The 14,528-nt window shown below is 44.4% G+C and overlaps 2 protein-coding genes across 6 annotated transcripts; one reads left to right on the top strand and one right to left on the bottom strand.

Moving 5' to 3' along the window:
* Positions 1-264: 264 nt before the first annotated feature.
* Positions 265-9,681, bottom strand: mrps11 (mitochondrial ribosomal protein S11). 4 transcript variants are annotated; one of them, XM_088921141.1, is made up of 6 exons: positions 9,458-9,681; positions 9,019-9,111; positions 7,928-8,026; positions 6,997-7,126; positions 4,311-4,376; positions 265-700 (listed from the first exon to the last, which is right to left on the bottom strand). In XM_088921141.1, the coding sequence occupies exons 1-6, from the start codon at positions 9,544-9,546 to the stop codon at positions 593-595; spliced, it is 585 nt and encodes a 194-aa protein (XP_088777267.1). In that variant the 5' UTR covers positions 9,547-9,681; the 3' UTR covers positions 265-592. The 4 variants fall into 4 exon arrangements, with proteins under 4 accessions (XP_088777267.1, XP_088777266.1, XP_088777264.1 ...); XM_088921140.1 differs by having other exon boundaries at positions 9,019-9,114; positions 9,458-9,680; XM_088921138.1 differs by having other exon boundaries at positions 4,311-4,451; positions 9,019-9,114; positions 9,458-9,679.
* On the top strand, positions 9,069-14,282 carry mrpl46 (mitochondrial ribosomal protein L46). Of its 2 annotated transcripts, none has more exons than XM_088921136.1 (5): positions 9,069-9,141; positions 9,907-10,219; positions 11,671-11,869; positions 12,679-12,852; positions 13,862-14,282. In XM_088921136.1, exons 2-5 carry the CDS (start codon positions 9,962-9,964, stop codon positions 14,107-14,109), a joined length of 879 nt encoding a protein of 292 aa, XP_088777262.1. In that variant the 5' UTR covers positions 9,069-9,141; positions 9,907-9,961; the 3' UTR covers positions 14,110-14,282. The 2 variants fall into 2 exon arrangements, with proteins under 2 accessions (XP_088777262.1, XP_088777263.1); XM_088921137.1 differs by having other exon boundaries at positions 9,096-9,141; positions 9,934-10,219.
* The last annotated feature ends 246 nt before the right edge of the window (positions 14,283-14,528 follow it).

Raw genomic sequence — 14,528 nt, 5'->3', positions numbered from 1 at the left:
CCTTGGTCACATCCAGCTGAATTCTTTTCCCTAGAACACTGCACGTATAACCGCAATCCGCAATCCCAAACCTGACATCCAACAGGCATGAATGACTGGGGATTTGACAGGACAAATCCATAAAAATGTCTCTCTCAGGTGAGTGATCACTCTGTCACATGGAAATGCTGGGAAAATAAATCCGGACGGACAGCAGCTTATCCATTTCAGGTCTCATGAGCTACAAGATCTTGTAAAAATCAGACTGATGAAGCAGAAAACCAGTTTCACATGTCTGTCCCTGCAGATTTATTCACAATAAGGTAGCAAGGCTTCCATACCCAGCACCTGCTGTGGGCTTGCACACAAACACCCGCAGCTCTCGAAACCAGAAACGGAGCTCGCCGCTCTGCCACGGGAGCGCTCTGCTCTTCCCCGAAGCTAACTGGAATTTGGTTTATTCTCCTGTGAACTGACACACTGGCGTGAGAGAATGCTTGACAGGTTTGTGTACTAATCTAATCATCAGCATGCTTTTCACAGTCCAGAGAAGAAGGATCTTAAATCAAGAGAACCCCAGTTTATGCGTTCAGGCGGCTGGCGGGGTCCGGCCTCACATCCTCCGCGCCTTGCGTGGGCGGCAGCCGTTGTGGGGGACGGGGGTGTTGTCTGTGATGGACACGACCTCCAGCCCGCCCATCGTTAACCCTTTGATGGCTGACTGAAAAACAGATAAAAGAACGATCACCTTGACCACTGAAAGTAGGCAACCTAAAATATAGCAAGTCATCAGTAACACCACCCTACAACGGTATAATTTAAATCTGGAACTGCAAATTATTCTTCAGTCTAACGATTCAATTTCTGCTTAGGCAAATGCTACACAACTCGGCTCACTACTGCACCCCTCAGACCAGAGCCCACAGTTATCACTGCGGGTCCACAGCGCAAACAGCCGAGATAGGCATCCGCTGGAGGAAGAGTGCAGCTCTCGCTTCTAACTCTAGTTGCTTGCAAATCCCGGACAAGCCAGTGGGTAGACAAGTACATCCTTACAATAGCGATTTGTACACCAGGGACACTCAAAGCATCGCCTTGCCAATCCATTTCACAACAACACTGAATACAACCACACAGTTTCCGATAAGTACCAGGGTGAGACATTCACAACAGCCACCAGTCAAGACAACCCGCATACAGCTCCCCCGCCTGTGGGAGGGATCAGAGCCAGTCGTAACCAGATGAGCACAGAGCCATGCAGCGCGATTGCAGAATGAAAGTCTTACCAGACTGAAGACGAGGCTCCTCTGTCACTTATCTGTGCAGTTCAGCAAGACCCAGTCGGTTCAGACACAGAAACAGGGCAGGGAAAGGGAATAAACTAACTGCTGCTCCTGGTAGACATAGATTAACTGATCCAGCACTAGCAGCCATTTCTAAGGTTATCTTATTTCACTTTCAAAAAGGAAACTAACAGGATTCACATTCTAGTACTGACGTGTTATTATTAGGGAGATACGGCTCTAATGTGGTTTCAGCCTTAGAGTATTTGCTGTAGGTGTAGTATAAGGAATGAGGTTGTCAGCAGGCTCTGTGCACTGTACACAGATCATATCAGTTTCTCCACCACAAAGGTAAAGCAGATTGGTGTGTAAACTTCTGCCCTGAAGATAATTATTTTGTCACTTTATAGTTACATATAGTATTCTTAGAACATTCTGCAGTTTATAAAGTAGTAGTACTGTGTGTATTTCAAAATCCAGTCTGTACTGGTCAGCTGATTCCATTTTGGAAAGTCCACAAGATTTTTAAAATAAATTATAATTACAATACCGCAAAGATATTTCACTTGAAGATGAAAATATCTTTAGATGCAAGTATACAAACGGGTCCCTGATTTTTCTTAAAATGGCACTTGTCCATTTTTCTTTTGGAAACACTTTTAAGCTGCATTTTAATGCCAGTTATTGTTAGGAATGGTTATGCTCAGAACTCAAAACAAAAGTAGGCAGATTTACATTTTCAATGAGAAAAGGAGCATGTAATATCAAACATTCTCTTTATGTCTGCATACCCACATCTTTTTAAACACAAAACTCTGATTCCAGGGGTTACTTTTAAGTTGCGATCAAACATATTTGAGATAAGTATGTGTTCTCATCAATAAAACACATTTCATTAACTTTGAAACCAACTGTTTTAGCTTAGTTGAACTGCTGCATTATTACACTAGCTTTTACTTCAGAGATGTTTATTCTACAGAAATAAACAGGCTTATGAGTGCTTTCTGAGTGCCTAATGCAGGTTCAAGACAAATGACCATTTAGGATTAAGATCTAAATGGGGCGGAGTGGTGGCTCTGTGGCTAAGGATCTGCGCCTGTGGCTGAAAGGTTGCTGGTTCAAATCCTGTGGCTGGCAGAGGAACCCTACTCCACTGGGCCCCTGAGCAAGGCCCTTAACCCCAACTGCTCCAGGGGAGCTGTACAGTGGCTGACCCTGCGCTCTGACCAAGGCCTCTCTCCCTGTCTGTGTGTCTGTGTCTCATGGAGAGCAAGCTGGGGTATGCAAAAAGATGAATTCCTAATGCAAGAAATTGTATAGGGCTAATATAGTGATTTTATCTGTTCACAGTGACTGGCAGTTTTAGGTCCCAGTTTACATTCAGAATGGGTTTTTTATTAGATAAGCCATCTAAAAGACCAGAAGAAATGGGAAGGAAGCAGAAACCCCCTATATTCTAGGTGAGCTCTGGCTTCAGACCACTGCCTTCCAGATTGCTTCTTGATCATGAAATCCAGAAGTGTGTAAATGTGACCGTGGACCAGGACTGTTTTCCTGTCGCTCACAGACCGAGCCGTATGCAAGCTGGTGTTATCATTAATTTCAATTTAAAAGCAAACACCCATTGTCCTGTTTCAGACTGCTGCAGACAACACACCTGAGTATTTAAGTCCTCAGAGATGCTCCCAGAAAAGATGTGGAGGAACTGACCCTCGAGACGAGCACTGAAACGCTCGATCTGTAATCAGTTTGGCTGTCGTTCATGAGAATGTTCTAATTACATTTATGGAGGAGTATGGTATCCTGCAGCACGGCACTGACAGCGATCCAGGAGCAATTTACTCGCCCCGTTTCCCGAAGCAAATGTAAATGTGTAAAGCTGTGATCCAAGACAATTTCACTTCTCTCCACCATTCCTGCTTAACCATTTTGGAAAATAGGTGTTGTTCATTTGGAGGCAGAAAATTGCACGTAGAAAAAAAATCATCCTATCGGTATTGTACAAATGATGAATGGAATATAATGAACACAGACTGACTGTTGTCTTCGTGTTTAAAAGCTGGAGGGGTGGACTATTGAAAGCTATGGCTTGAGAGGTGTCCCCAGTCAGAAAGGACTGGGGGCCTCTTGTTTCAGACTCAGGGTCTTTATTAATTAGTCATTTAGCAGACTTTTATCCATAACAGACTTGCAGGAAAGAGGGGGTGAATTATGCATTAATAAATGCTGCTGCAGAGTCACTTAAAACGAAAACAGTTTCTCCTCCCATCTGCCGGATATACGAGTGAATCAGATATCCACAGCGGGGTCGGCGCTTGGCCTGGGAACAATCTCATTCCCGAATGGACTCCCTGGTCACTCAGCTGGTCTGTTTGTAGAAGTCAAAAACATAACATCCTCATATTCCATTTGCGAGGCGTGAAAGCCTTCCGTGTTATTTACATTAATGTTTGCAATTGGAACCAAAAACCTAAACAGCAGTTAATACAAACCAGAGTGTTATTTTCAGGTTAAGAAAGGGATTAAACACACTTTCTTTAAAGCATCCATATTAAATTATACCTGTGAGTAACATGATTTTCTAATGAGCATATAATAAAATACAGAATGTAGGTGTTCATGACATTTGCATCATTTCCCTCATTAAGAACTCACCTGCCAAGACAGACATGTCTTTGATAGAACCAGCGAGTGAAGAATAACAAAATAAAAATACATCATCACCATCCTGTATCTGAACATGTCTTAAAATCAAGACAAGGTCATTATGTCTGCAGCCTGCAGGTGATTAGTGTGGGCTGCCGCATGTAGTTATGATGGGTGTGTGTGTGGGGTGATGATCTGTTCCCAGATTAAACGGCAGCAGTTCCACAAATAATACAAGATAAAATGAGAAGCGTTAGGCCTGGCTGCCCAAGAGCACGGCGGAGTCATTTAAGCTTGGCTTGGCGCGCCTCTCTCTCTCCTCTGTGAGTCAGAGCTCCTACATTAAGGCGAAGTCCCTGCAATGCCTCATGAGGCACGCGGCCCCAGCCCGGGGATACTCACCATGCGCCCCGGTCCCAGACCCTTCACAACCACCCGCACAAACGCCACTCCTTTAGCTCGCGCCTTCTGCAGGAGGGAAGAGGAGCAGTCAGTGTCTGTGGACAGCAGTGCGACAACACAGGGGCAGGTTGTGCCTGAAGGCTGCGATGTGCGAGGAATACAGGAATACAGGACAGAACTGGTCAGGAAGGAGACTCTGACAATAACACAACAGTGGCTTTGTGCGCTTTGCTCATCTAGGCTAGGAACTTGTTAAGTATTTTTTTAAGGGCATAAGAAAAACAAAATATTTTAATTTTGCCTGTTCCTTTTTGTTTTGCTTAATGTACAGTTGATAGAAAAATGTAAACTGCTGCTCTGGAGTCAGTCCAGATACACTCCTAAGCTTAAAAAAATGTCCCATTCTCACAGACCACAACAACTGAAACCTTGAATACAGAACACTATAAAGGGTCCGGATTCAATTCCTAAAAGCCCTGACACAGTCAACTTGTGTCAACAGACTTTCTCAGAATCCCCACAGACACATGAACCAGGGTCACATTTGGAGGTGACCAGGACGGGCGTTTAACACCAGCTCAGGAGGCACTGCTTCACACGGGCTATTTTCCGGAGGCGGCTGTATGAGGTCCTCAGAGCCGTTTGTCTTCTAACGTGCAAGAGTGATAGATGGGACAAATTGCTTCCTCTTGTCTGCAAACTTTATGCTCAGAAATCTCAATATTTTACCACAGCATTAGTGAGCAAGAGCACATTTCACTCCCACTCATTCACACCTTGTCGTTTCAAAAAGAGAGAGTGCTTCCCTTTCTGTTTCTTTATCTGGACATTTTGGTTCTTGACATAAAGCGCACAACGACACCAAAACAGCATCCATACAGTTCGGTTTGAACTGTACGCCACATTCAAAATTTGTGTGAGATACATCTTGTGTCCTGTGCAGAAAGAATAAGAGACAGATCTGTACAGACATGACAAAAAATGACTCCATTGTCAAATAATCCCTGTTTTTTAGAAGATCTACGTTATGGTGGGGTTGTAAATTAATTTCTGGAACAGGAAAAGAGTCACATCAATTTGGAATAGCTGGCAAGTCACAAAGCACTAACACTTCATATAGCAGGAAAAATTGTGTTACATTTGTAACAGACAGACACTGGCACAGCAGAAAACAGGGCTCAACAACACAGTGACAAAAACCCCAAACCACCTCCGGGGGAAAAAATCATATTAAACAGGCTGAGAGTGAACGGCCCTCCTCACATCCACACAGCACACAAAGAAGAATTCAGCAGCTGCCTGTGTTCATCGACACTAGCTGCAAAACAGAGCGGTTCTCCTCTGTGTGAGTGACTGAGAGACTGTAGAGGAGAGCTCACAGTTAGCGTTTCCAGATCATGGTAAGAACGAAACATTTAGCATGGTTTCCCTAAGTAATTCTGATTGCCTAAACAATGATTTGAAAATAACAATGGCCATGAAAAGATTGGTCACTGGAAGATATTGGTATTGACAGCTTGGGGCAGGAGGCACCATGTGCAAGTCAGGGCGTTATAATCAAATTATTGTTAAAAGTGTAGGGCTGTCAATAATAATAACTATTTATGTCTTGGGCAAATAAACAGGGTTACACTTTAAATATCACTGGCACATGTATTAAGCAGAAGCTGTGAAACCCTTAAGGCTGCTTAAAAAAAGGGAAAACAATTCATTCATTGACATGGATTGTGGGAAATGACAAGAGTGAGCACATGCTTCCACCTGCTGGACAAGACCTGTACTACCTTAGAGACAATAGAGGAATAAATTAAGCCTGCAACTAATCCACTTTTAATGAATAAAATATCTCAGACCATTTAGACCACGGGTATCAATCTCAGTCCTGGTATTTTCTGGTTTTGGTTTCAAACTGAATAGTCAAGAAAATAATCAACCTTAACCATAACCAACCTTCTTAGCCATATGTAAGATTTTTCTGAAGATCTTACAGAATTGATTAAATTGAATTCACTGAAAGTACCAGATGCCTGAAAAACATCTCTAAGCCTGGTCACAACTATAACAATTATGATCATAATTAAAGAATGTAAAAGAGTTCAGGTGGACCAATGACCACAAGACACTAGTCCCTCAAGTAACTAAGTTTCAATCTCCTGATGTGGACGTTAACTCTTTGACCAGTGTCTTTAACCAATCTCTGAACTGCAGTGCCTTGTACAGAGTCACAGAATTTCATTATTTGTTACGGAACAGAAGGTTTTTCTGAGCTGGTTCTGGATTGTATTTGAAATTGCTATTTTTTGGTTCCGACTCATCTCTCAGTAAATTGAAATCGTAATCAAACTCATAACTTATTCAAATGACACCTTATTAGCTTTTTTTTCAGCGTCTGAGAAGTGTATGATTTTAAGTAACTTAAAAAAAACAGATAACTTGAAACCACTGCCTGTTTACTGAACTGAAATATAGTTCATAAGGTCTAATTGAGAAAATATATTAGCTAAATGAAGCGTGCAGTTAAGCGGCTGGTTATGTGTTCAGCTGGTGTGAAAACCGAAGGAAGTGAGGACCACGACAGCACCTTGGCTTCAGAAATAAAGTTAGGTGATTAATAACCCTCACAGCAAGCAAGACCAGGATTCGGCCAGCTGAGCCCTCGGCCTCACTGGAGACGTCCCTGCCTTACCGCTGCAGCCGATATCCCAGCAGTCTGAGCCGCGATGGGCGTCCCCTTCTTGACATTTCGGAAACCCTCCGTGCCACAGGACGTCCGGACCGTGTACTGGCCTTGGTGGCCTGTGACCTGGATGTGCGTGCTGTTGGGGGGGGGGACATCCATTTCAGCAAACTCCCAAAGACATACTTAACTACAAACAGGCTGTACACTTACACTGAGTATGTACAAGGAAAGGTCACATTCAACTGTTTGATCTGAAGTGATGTCACTGAAGCCGAGAGTGAGCCACAGCACACTTCAGGGAGCTGGAGATTCAGAGAATTTTAGCAGTGATCAGCAGGACACAGGGTGGACAGAGTCTCGGTGGTTCACTTTTGTTTCTGGACTGGGATACCTTTTAGACAACACTACAAGTCAGGTTCAGACAATACTAAAACCTGTCTTGTACACCCACAAGACTGGGTGTTTGCTTTCCATCTCATCCCCTCATTGTTCTGACTGCAGGCTGCTTTGTTTGGTTTGCCAAAAAAAAAAAGAAGAAACTGTCATGCTGTGAATATTTTTGTGCTTTTGTTTATTTGTATGACAGAGAGGTTAGAGAGAAAACCACTCTGGCTGCTCGTTTGTTTACAGGAAACCATTCGTGCCCAGAACAAGGTCAGCTTGTGCTTATGTGGGCTTCCTCAAGTTCCCCCCATCTTCCAGCGATATGCTCACCAGGCTACCAACTATAAATTGGGTTAGAAGGGTCGTTTGTAAAATAACCCTTCGTATGTTCATTAGCGTCTCCAACTCGGTGCTCACAGCTCCTGCCTTGGAGAGCCACAGTGTCTGAGGGTGTTTTTAAGTCACATGATGGCTGCAAGTCTCTGCTTTACTTGTGGCAGAGTGTTAATGCTCACACACTGTTCTGCTACTTGCGGGAGGAGCGCAGCCTCACTTGTTGTAGGTGGCTTTGATGTGTGCGATGGGCAGCTCCTCAAACTTCTTTCCTCCCCATCTCAACGGGCCGTCCTGCCCAGGGAGTGGAGGACAGACACTGTGGAAAGCAAGGCAAGGGGATTATTGATGTTGTGCACTGTCAGTATGAGCAATCACACAGAGATGATTCATGGCACCTGAACTGACAGCTGACATGCAGATGGGAGATATCACAGCAGACACAGGAGGGCCTAGTTTCATCATGCTTCACAGACAGTGCACCAATACCCTTCTCATTCTGTGCGGGGGTTGCCTGAGCAGGATTGCTTTTTATCTGCTTTCATGCGAGACTAAGGTAAAAACACAGACATCAATGGTGTTGTTTTGTATTTCACTAAGAGGCTGTCACTACACTACACGACTGCGCGATTCCTCAGCAACATCTCTGTACAGCACTTGATGATGAGAAGATAAGTATACACCTATAAATTTAAATATTCCTGTCGAAAGTACAAAATTGAAACAAAGATAAGCACTTGTTTAAAAGCAAGTTTGAAGTTATTTTTTCAAAAACATCAACCGACTTAAAGTCTCTTACTGACCGTGACTGAGAATTTAAAAATAAACTGCAGATCACAATCTACTGAGCAGACGATGTGCATTACGCTGTGGTCCTGACAAGTCCTTAAGCTAAAGAAAAGCCCTCTCTGCCCCCTTACACTGAACGGCCACAATATTAGGAACCACTTCCCCAATGAATAGTCATGTTCAGCACATGAAGAACAATGTGAGCAGGATGTGGCATCCATATTACAATACAATCACGCGCCTAGCAGGATGAGGATAACAGCTTTCCAACCGTTCTCAGTACGATTTAAGGATTGCTGACAGGGAAGGTGAGGAAGTCAGTCTCCTGCTTCTTTGACACATTACACATTACTAAGTTTACTCCTCTGCCCTGTTTGAACTATGGAGTAGTTAAGTGTTTTAGTTCACCAACTGGTGTACAGCCTACACACTATAAGATTTTTTCCAAACAATGCAAACTAGCTTGTGCTCGGAGAAGACGGATGACAGCACGGAGAACCCGCTTCTCCTTTCTCCGCCCACCTGAACTCCCCCGAGGTCTGCGGGGATGCGCTGGTCTCGGCGGCCTCCTGGAGTCTGACCGCGCTGGAGGCGAGAGCGCGGCTCACGCCGGCACTGCTGCAGGAAGACACGAACAACACGCAGGTGAGAGAAGCAGGGTCACGCACGCTCACACGGCTGCATTCGATAAACTACAGACCAGTATTTTAACTTCGTTGATCGGATATATATATATATCGAATTTCTGTAGCTTGGTGGTTATAATACGATGCCAGTGTTGGGCAATACAAGATTCAATTTGCTTACCTAAGACTGGAATTTTAATTACCAGGTCAAGTACCATGCGTTACTGACACCTTGCTTCTGAGCTCGACGCATCTCACCTCTAGGCAATGCTGAGTGAGAAGTATCGCTCATTAGTTTAAACGCCGCGGGTCTCCCTGCTCAGTGCCGTACTTACACTGCTCTGCTTCCTGGGTTGAGTGACGCCGCGATCCGCTGGCAAGCGGCTCCTGCCACCGCGCAGAGCTTGCTGCTAAAATTATACATATCTAGAACAGCGTATTAAAGCAGAGCTAAGATTTAAATCACCTCCGCTCAGTCACCTCATAAGCACCGCACTACTGTCACCTACAAAACTATAGAGGGGACGGCCATGTGTTTTTCTTGCCAAGGTTAAGGGGTGAAATTATGACATATCTGAATACTAATAGGGGAGACGTTTAATTGATTCCACATAAATATGACCATATTAAGGCAATATTTTCAGAAAGTTAATAAAAAATTAATCATCTTTGTTGTATAATTTTTTTAACATTTATTATGAATTGTTTGTAAAAGATCATGTGAATTCATTTTTTTTTCCTCCTTGGACCCACATCTCCCCCCACGTCATGATTCATTTGAAAGATCCCACTTCCGCCGCTGTCTTCGCAGGGAATTGTGGGACAAAAGCAGCGTCAAGATGGCGGCTCCCATAGGCAAGGTGCTGGTCCGTCCTTTGCAGAGGATCTTAGCACGGATTCCCTCCTCGTTTGTCCAGAAGGCCGAGTGTCGTCAGTTTCATTTCGGAATCCCGGTGAGATCTCAAAAACCTAGCGAGGCCGTGAGAAGCAGTGAGTCTGCTTGGCGTTTGCTGGGTGCCGTCTGTCTGCAAAGACCGGCTGTTATCTCTCAGGAGCGGAGCCCGATAGAACAGAGGTTCGCAGAGCTTACGCATCAGGTGAGACAAATTCAAAGGAAAGGATATTAAATAAGAAAGTAATAAGGGCTAAAAGAGTTCTTAGTTCACGCTCAGTACTTCCTCCCTGTTGTGGGTCTCTGTACCCAGCTGAGCTGTTGGTTGAACCTTTCCAAAGTACTAAAAGTAAATTTAAAAAAGTATTAAGAGGCAAAAATTAAGTGGAGCTTAATTATAGGTGGCTTCAAGTCTGAAAAACTTCATTTTTTTATCAGTGGTATTCAGTTTTTATTCGAGTAGTACTTTTTGAACGTGTTCTATATGTCTATGTATATTTACTAAAATGCACTATATCCTTACTGAGAATAGACTAGCTTTGGGAGTTGTACAGCCCTATATCATATAAGAAACAAGTAATAGGTTTATACCCTGCTGAAAAGAGAAGAAAGAAAACAACGTTTCGGCCGTGGAGCCTTCTTCAGATATCACATGCTGCTGATGCAGCTACCCACCTGAACTACCAATGTCATGTGTATATTAAACAATTCCTAAAATGAAATCTTAAATCTTGTTTTCCATTAGTGATTCCAAGTCTTTGCTTTGTATTTTTTTCAATATTTCCCTGTCGTCTATTCTAAACAGTCAACATGTCTGACTAAATAATTATTTATACACCGAAAAGTAAAAAAAGAAGCAAGATTTTGTGGGGTTCTCAGTCCCTGTAATGTGGGATCCATGTTCTGCAAAGCCTTTACAGGTAACTTGAAATCCCAAAAGGCTTTCTAAGGGCTGGGCATGCTTGCACATTATTGATCATTGCAGCAAGTCTATTGCTCAGTTATTGAATGTTCTCTGGTCTTTAAGGGGGTGTATACTTTATCATTTGCAAAGGAACAAGTAAAGGTTTATTCTATGCTGAAAAGAAAAGAAGACAAACATTTCGGCTGTGGAGCCTTCTTCAGGTGTGACATCTGAATGCTCCCCACTTAAACTGCATTATAAGTTCTCACAGAAAACAAAATCTGTTAAAAAATAAATCATCTACTTATTTAATCGCGTTAGGTTTTTAGGTTCCTCTATGTCTTTAGAAATTGATGACTCACTGGATACCTATAAAGTTTGCTGCACCAGGTCATTTCTAGGACCAGGATTTCTAGGGATAGAGATCGATATTACAGAGCAAACAGCCACCATTCCACATTGTAATGTGGTCAGAGTCCCATACTGGCAGGAAAAGGCTTTAACAGCAGGTGTGCCTGCACCTCCAGCCTACCACACCATCTCTGATCCACTCTTTTACTGGTGGAGTGTGGCTTGTCTCTGTACTTCCGTCAATCTCTGGTTACTCAAGCTCCTATCGGACTGTGCAGACCAGCTGGGAATGAGGTTGCTGGTTTGGAATAAAAAGCTCCCGATACTGACACCGAACCGCTTGAGGTTCTGGCAAGACAGCCATGAAGCCGTGAAGGTGACTGAGCCGTGTGCCTGCGCAGGTGGAGCTGGAGAGGAGTCTGCTGTCGGACCACGAGCTGCGGCTGCTGGAGGATGCAGAGCGCATGAGCCGCAAGCAGGCGGAGGACTATGACTCGGACGAGGAGGAGAGCAGTGAGCAGGACATTGTCACGGTACAGGACCTGGAGGACTCCTGGGACCAGAAGCTGAGGCAGTTTGAACCGGCCTCCAGGATCACAGGTCTGTTTCTCTTTTCTAGTGTCAATGGTGACATTATCAGTCAGGCGCTGCCCTGTGGGAAGAATAGGTTGAGGTACTTTATTAGTTGACAGTGTGCAGAGCAGTGCCCTAGAAAGAGGTAATAGAATCCTGTGACTGTGCTTGGAGTACCAGGTCATGGGTAACCAGTTGGGTTTAATCCCTAAAGATTTTACAAAGCCAAGCTCACAGTGTAGGTGTTTTCTTTTATTTGTGTTGGGTTTGTGTCGCAGTTCCCATAGTTAAATAACATGCATCTTGCAAGCACTATTAGACAGCTAATAATTCACGCACTATTTGAGAGCAGATAACTCAGTAATGAAAATAAAAGTTGTTATTGCATATCACAAATTGTGTAATGTGTCTGAGCATTGACCTCATAATTATTCACATCTTGACAAGTTGTGAGAGTGAAGTCATGAAACGTGTTGTGTTCGCCTGCGGTACTCCTGCTTCCAGTCGGTGCAGTGCGGCGTCTAGTCCTCAGGTGTTGTGTGTAACATCGCCTGAGGGAGGACCGATTACAGACACCTCTATCTCATCAGTGTTTGTGGAAGGTGCAGCTCTGAGAAATAATTAAGACAGCAGGCTGGAGGACGCAGCCCCGTTGCATGCAGTGGTTTCTGGAAAGTGAGTGCCCTGGTCTCCAGAACCTGACAGAATGGGAACAGGATAATGTCCTTTAAAAGGTTCAAGCAGCCCTGGTCATGTGTGTCATCAACCGAGAGCTGCTCTTCAGAGTGCGTGCGTCTGGTTTGCGACGGCGGGCACTGACACAGCCTGTGTTGCAGAGACAGACCGGAAGAACGACAGGAGCTCTCTGCACCGCTGCCTGGACGACACCCTGGTGCTCCTGGTGCAGGAGCGCGTGGGCAGCGAGGAGCTGTGGATGCTGCCGCAGGCGCCGTGGGAGCAGGGTGAGAACCTCCGGCAGACAGCGGAGCGAGCCCTCGCCAGCCGACCAGGTACCGCGCCCCCACAACACAGCAGATTTCTTTAACGCTTAAACCCTGTGGTTTGACCATAATGGCCCAGTGAACCCTGACAGCTTTCCTTACGTCATCCAAACGTGGCCGGTAACTTCTTACCTGCGCTTTGAATGTGTGGTCAGGATTTTCTGATATTTATGTTGAAAGATTTACTTTAGATTCTGAAGAAAATTCACTTACAGCTCCAGGTGATGGTGCTGCTGTATTTTGGATTGCAGTTCCTTTAAATCTTAATTTGTTTAGCTAGACCTTTTTGTACCATTTGTGGTGCTGAGTACTTGAAGCCTTTAAAGTGAATGATAAATTCGTTTTAAATGAAATGTAATTAAAAATTGAATGATGTCAGTACAGCTCCTGTTTGATCCAGGGCTGTTTCATCAGCCAGCTGACTGGGTTTCCTATGAAGCTCAGTGTTGTCTGGCTGGGGGGGCTGTGTAGACCCACATATCCATAACCCAGCACACAGCGGTGCTGTGCCAGGTGCCTAGGCTGTAGCTGAGAGGTGCACCTCTCCCCCAGTGGGTTCCAGCTCTCCTGTACAGCCTGTCAGGTGACAAATGTTGCTAACAGATATGTTTACCACAGGGGTGTGTGCACATGCCCTCGTTGGCCTTTTCATCCTGCTACAGTTCAGGGGCTTCATCAGTAAGAGTTTGTTTGCAATAGGCAAATCCCTATTGAGTAGGTGTAAAGCAGAACAGGACCAGTGATTTCCAATTTAGATCATAAAAGTTGCAAAATAGATGAGCAAATTATACAGTTTTATAGTTCACGCGAAATTGAAAACTGCTTAAAACCCAAATAAAGATCCCATTTAATGGAGTTCAGGAGGAGCAAAACCCAGCTGATACATGGACAACATTCAGATTTGGGCGGTTCTGCTATAGCGGGGAGAGAAAACATGAACAGACACGTTCACAGGTGCTTGCAAAGTTGTATGTGTTTTCCTCAAACCAAGCCTAACACATCAGGTCCTTGATTGCAGGCAGCGACATCAAGGTGACCTTCCTGGGCAACGCTCCCTGTGGAGTTTACAAGTACAAATTCCCTAAGCCCATGCGAACTGAGAGCTGTGTGGGCGCCAAGGTGTTCTTCTTCAAAGCGCTGCTGTCCAGCGGCAGCCTGCCTGCAGCTCGGAACGGCAGCCACGTGTGGGTGACGAAGAGGGAGCTGCAGGACTACCTGAGGCCGGAGTACCTCAAGCAGGTGCAGCGCTTTCTTATGGACCTGTAAGGAGCCAGACCTGCCATGAGCTCACCTTCCTCGTGGAGATGGATGTTTCGTTTGTCTCGTTCGTCTGTACCGGTGTTCTAAAAGGTGGTTGACCAACATCTTTTTTTGCATCAGTGTATAAGTTAATATCATTTCTGTGAAAGCAGTTCATTAAAATATATATTTTTTAATTTCCATCTTGGTTATTTCATTTTGTGTGACTAAAATGGTTTTATCACAGAGCTGTCTTGCTGTAAGACAAAGTTATTTAGCTTTTTTGAACAGCTGTGTCTGGAAGACAGTGGATCTTGTAGCAATGAAGTTTGGAGCCATTGGAATGGGGTTACAGGGGACCTGTGCCCGTGGTTATTAATTTAATTGCTATGCAGTTTTCATGCTACAGCTGTGTGAATAGGTCAATTGACTTCATAAGCGTCCTG

The sequence above is a fragment of the Atractosteus spatula genome, chromosome 7 (genome assembly GCF_055471065.1).
Source record: "Atractosteus spatula isolate fAtrSpa1 chromosome 7, fAtrSpa1.hap1, whole genome shotgun sequence".
Classification (NCBI taxonomy): domain Eukaryota; kingdom Metazoa; phylum Chordata; class Actinopteri; order Semionotiformes; family Lepisosteidae; genus Atractosteus; species Atractosteus spatula.
The sequence above is the reverse complement of the archived record's forward strand: the minus strand, read 5'-3'. Positions and strand labels throughout refer to the sequence as shown.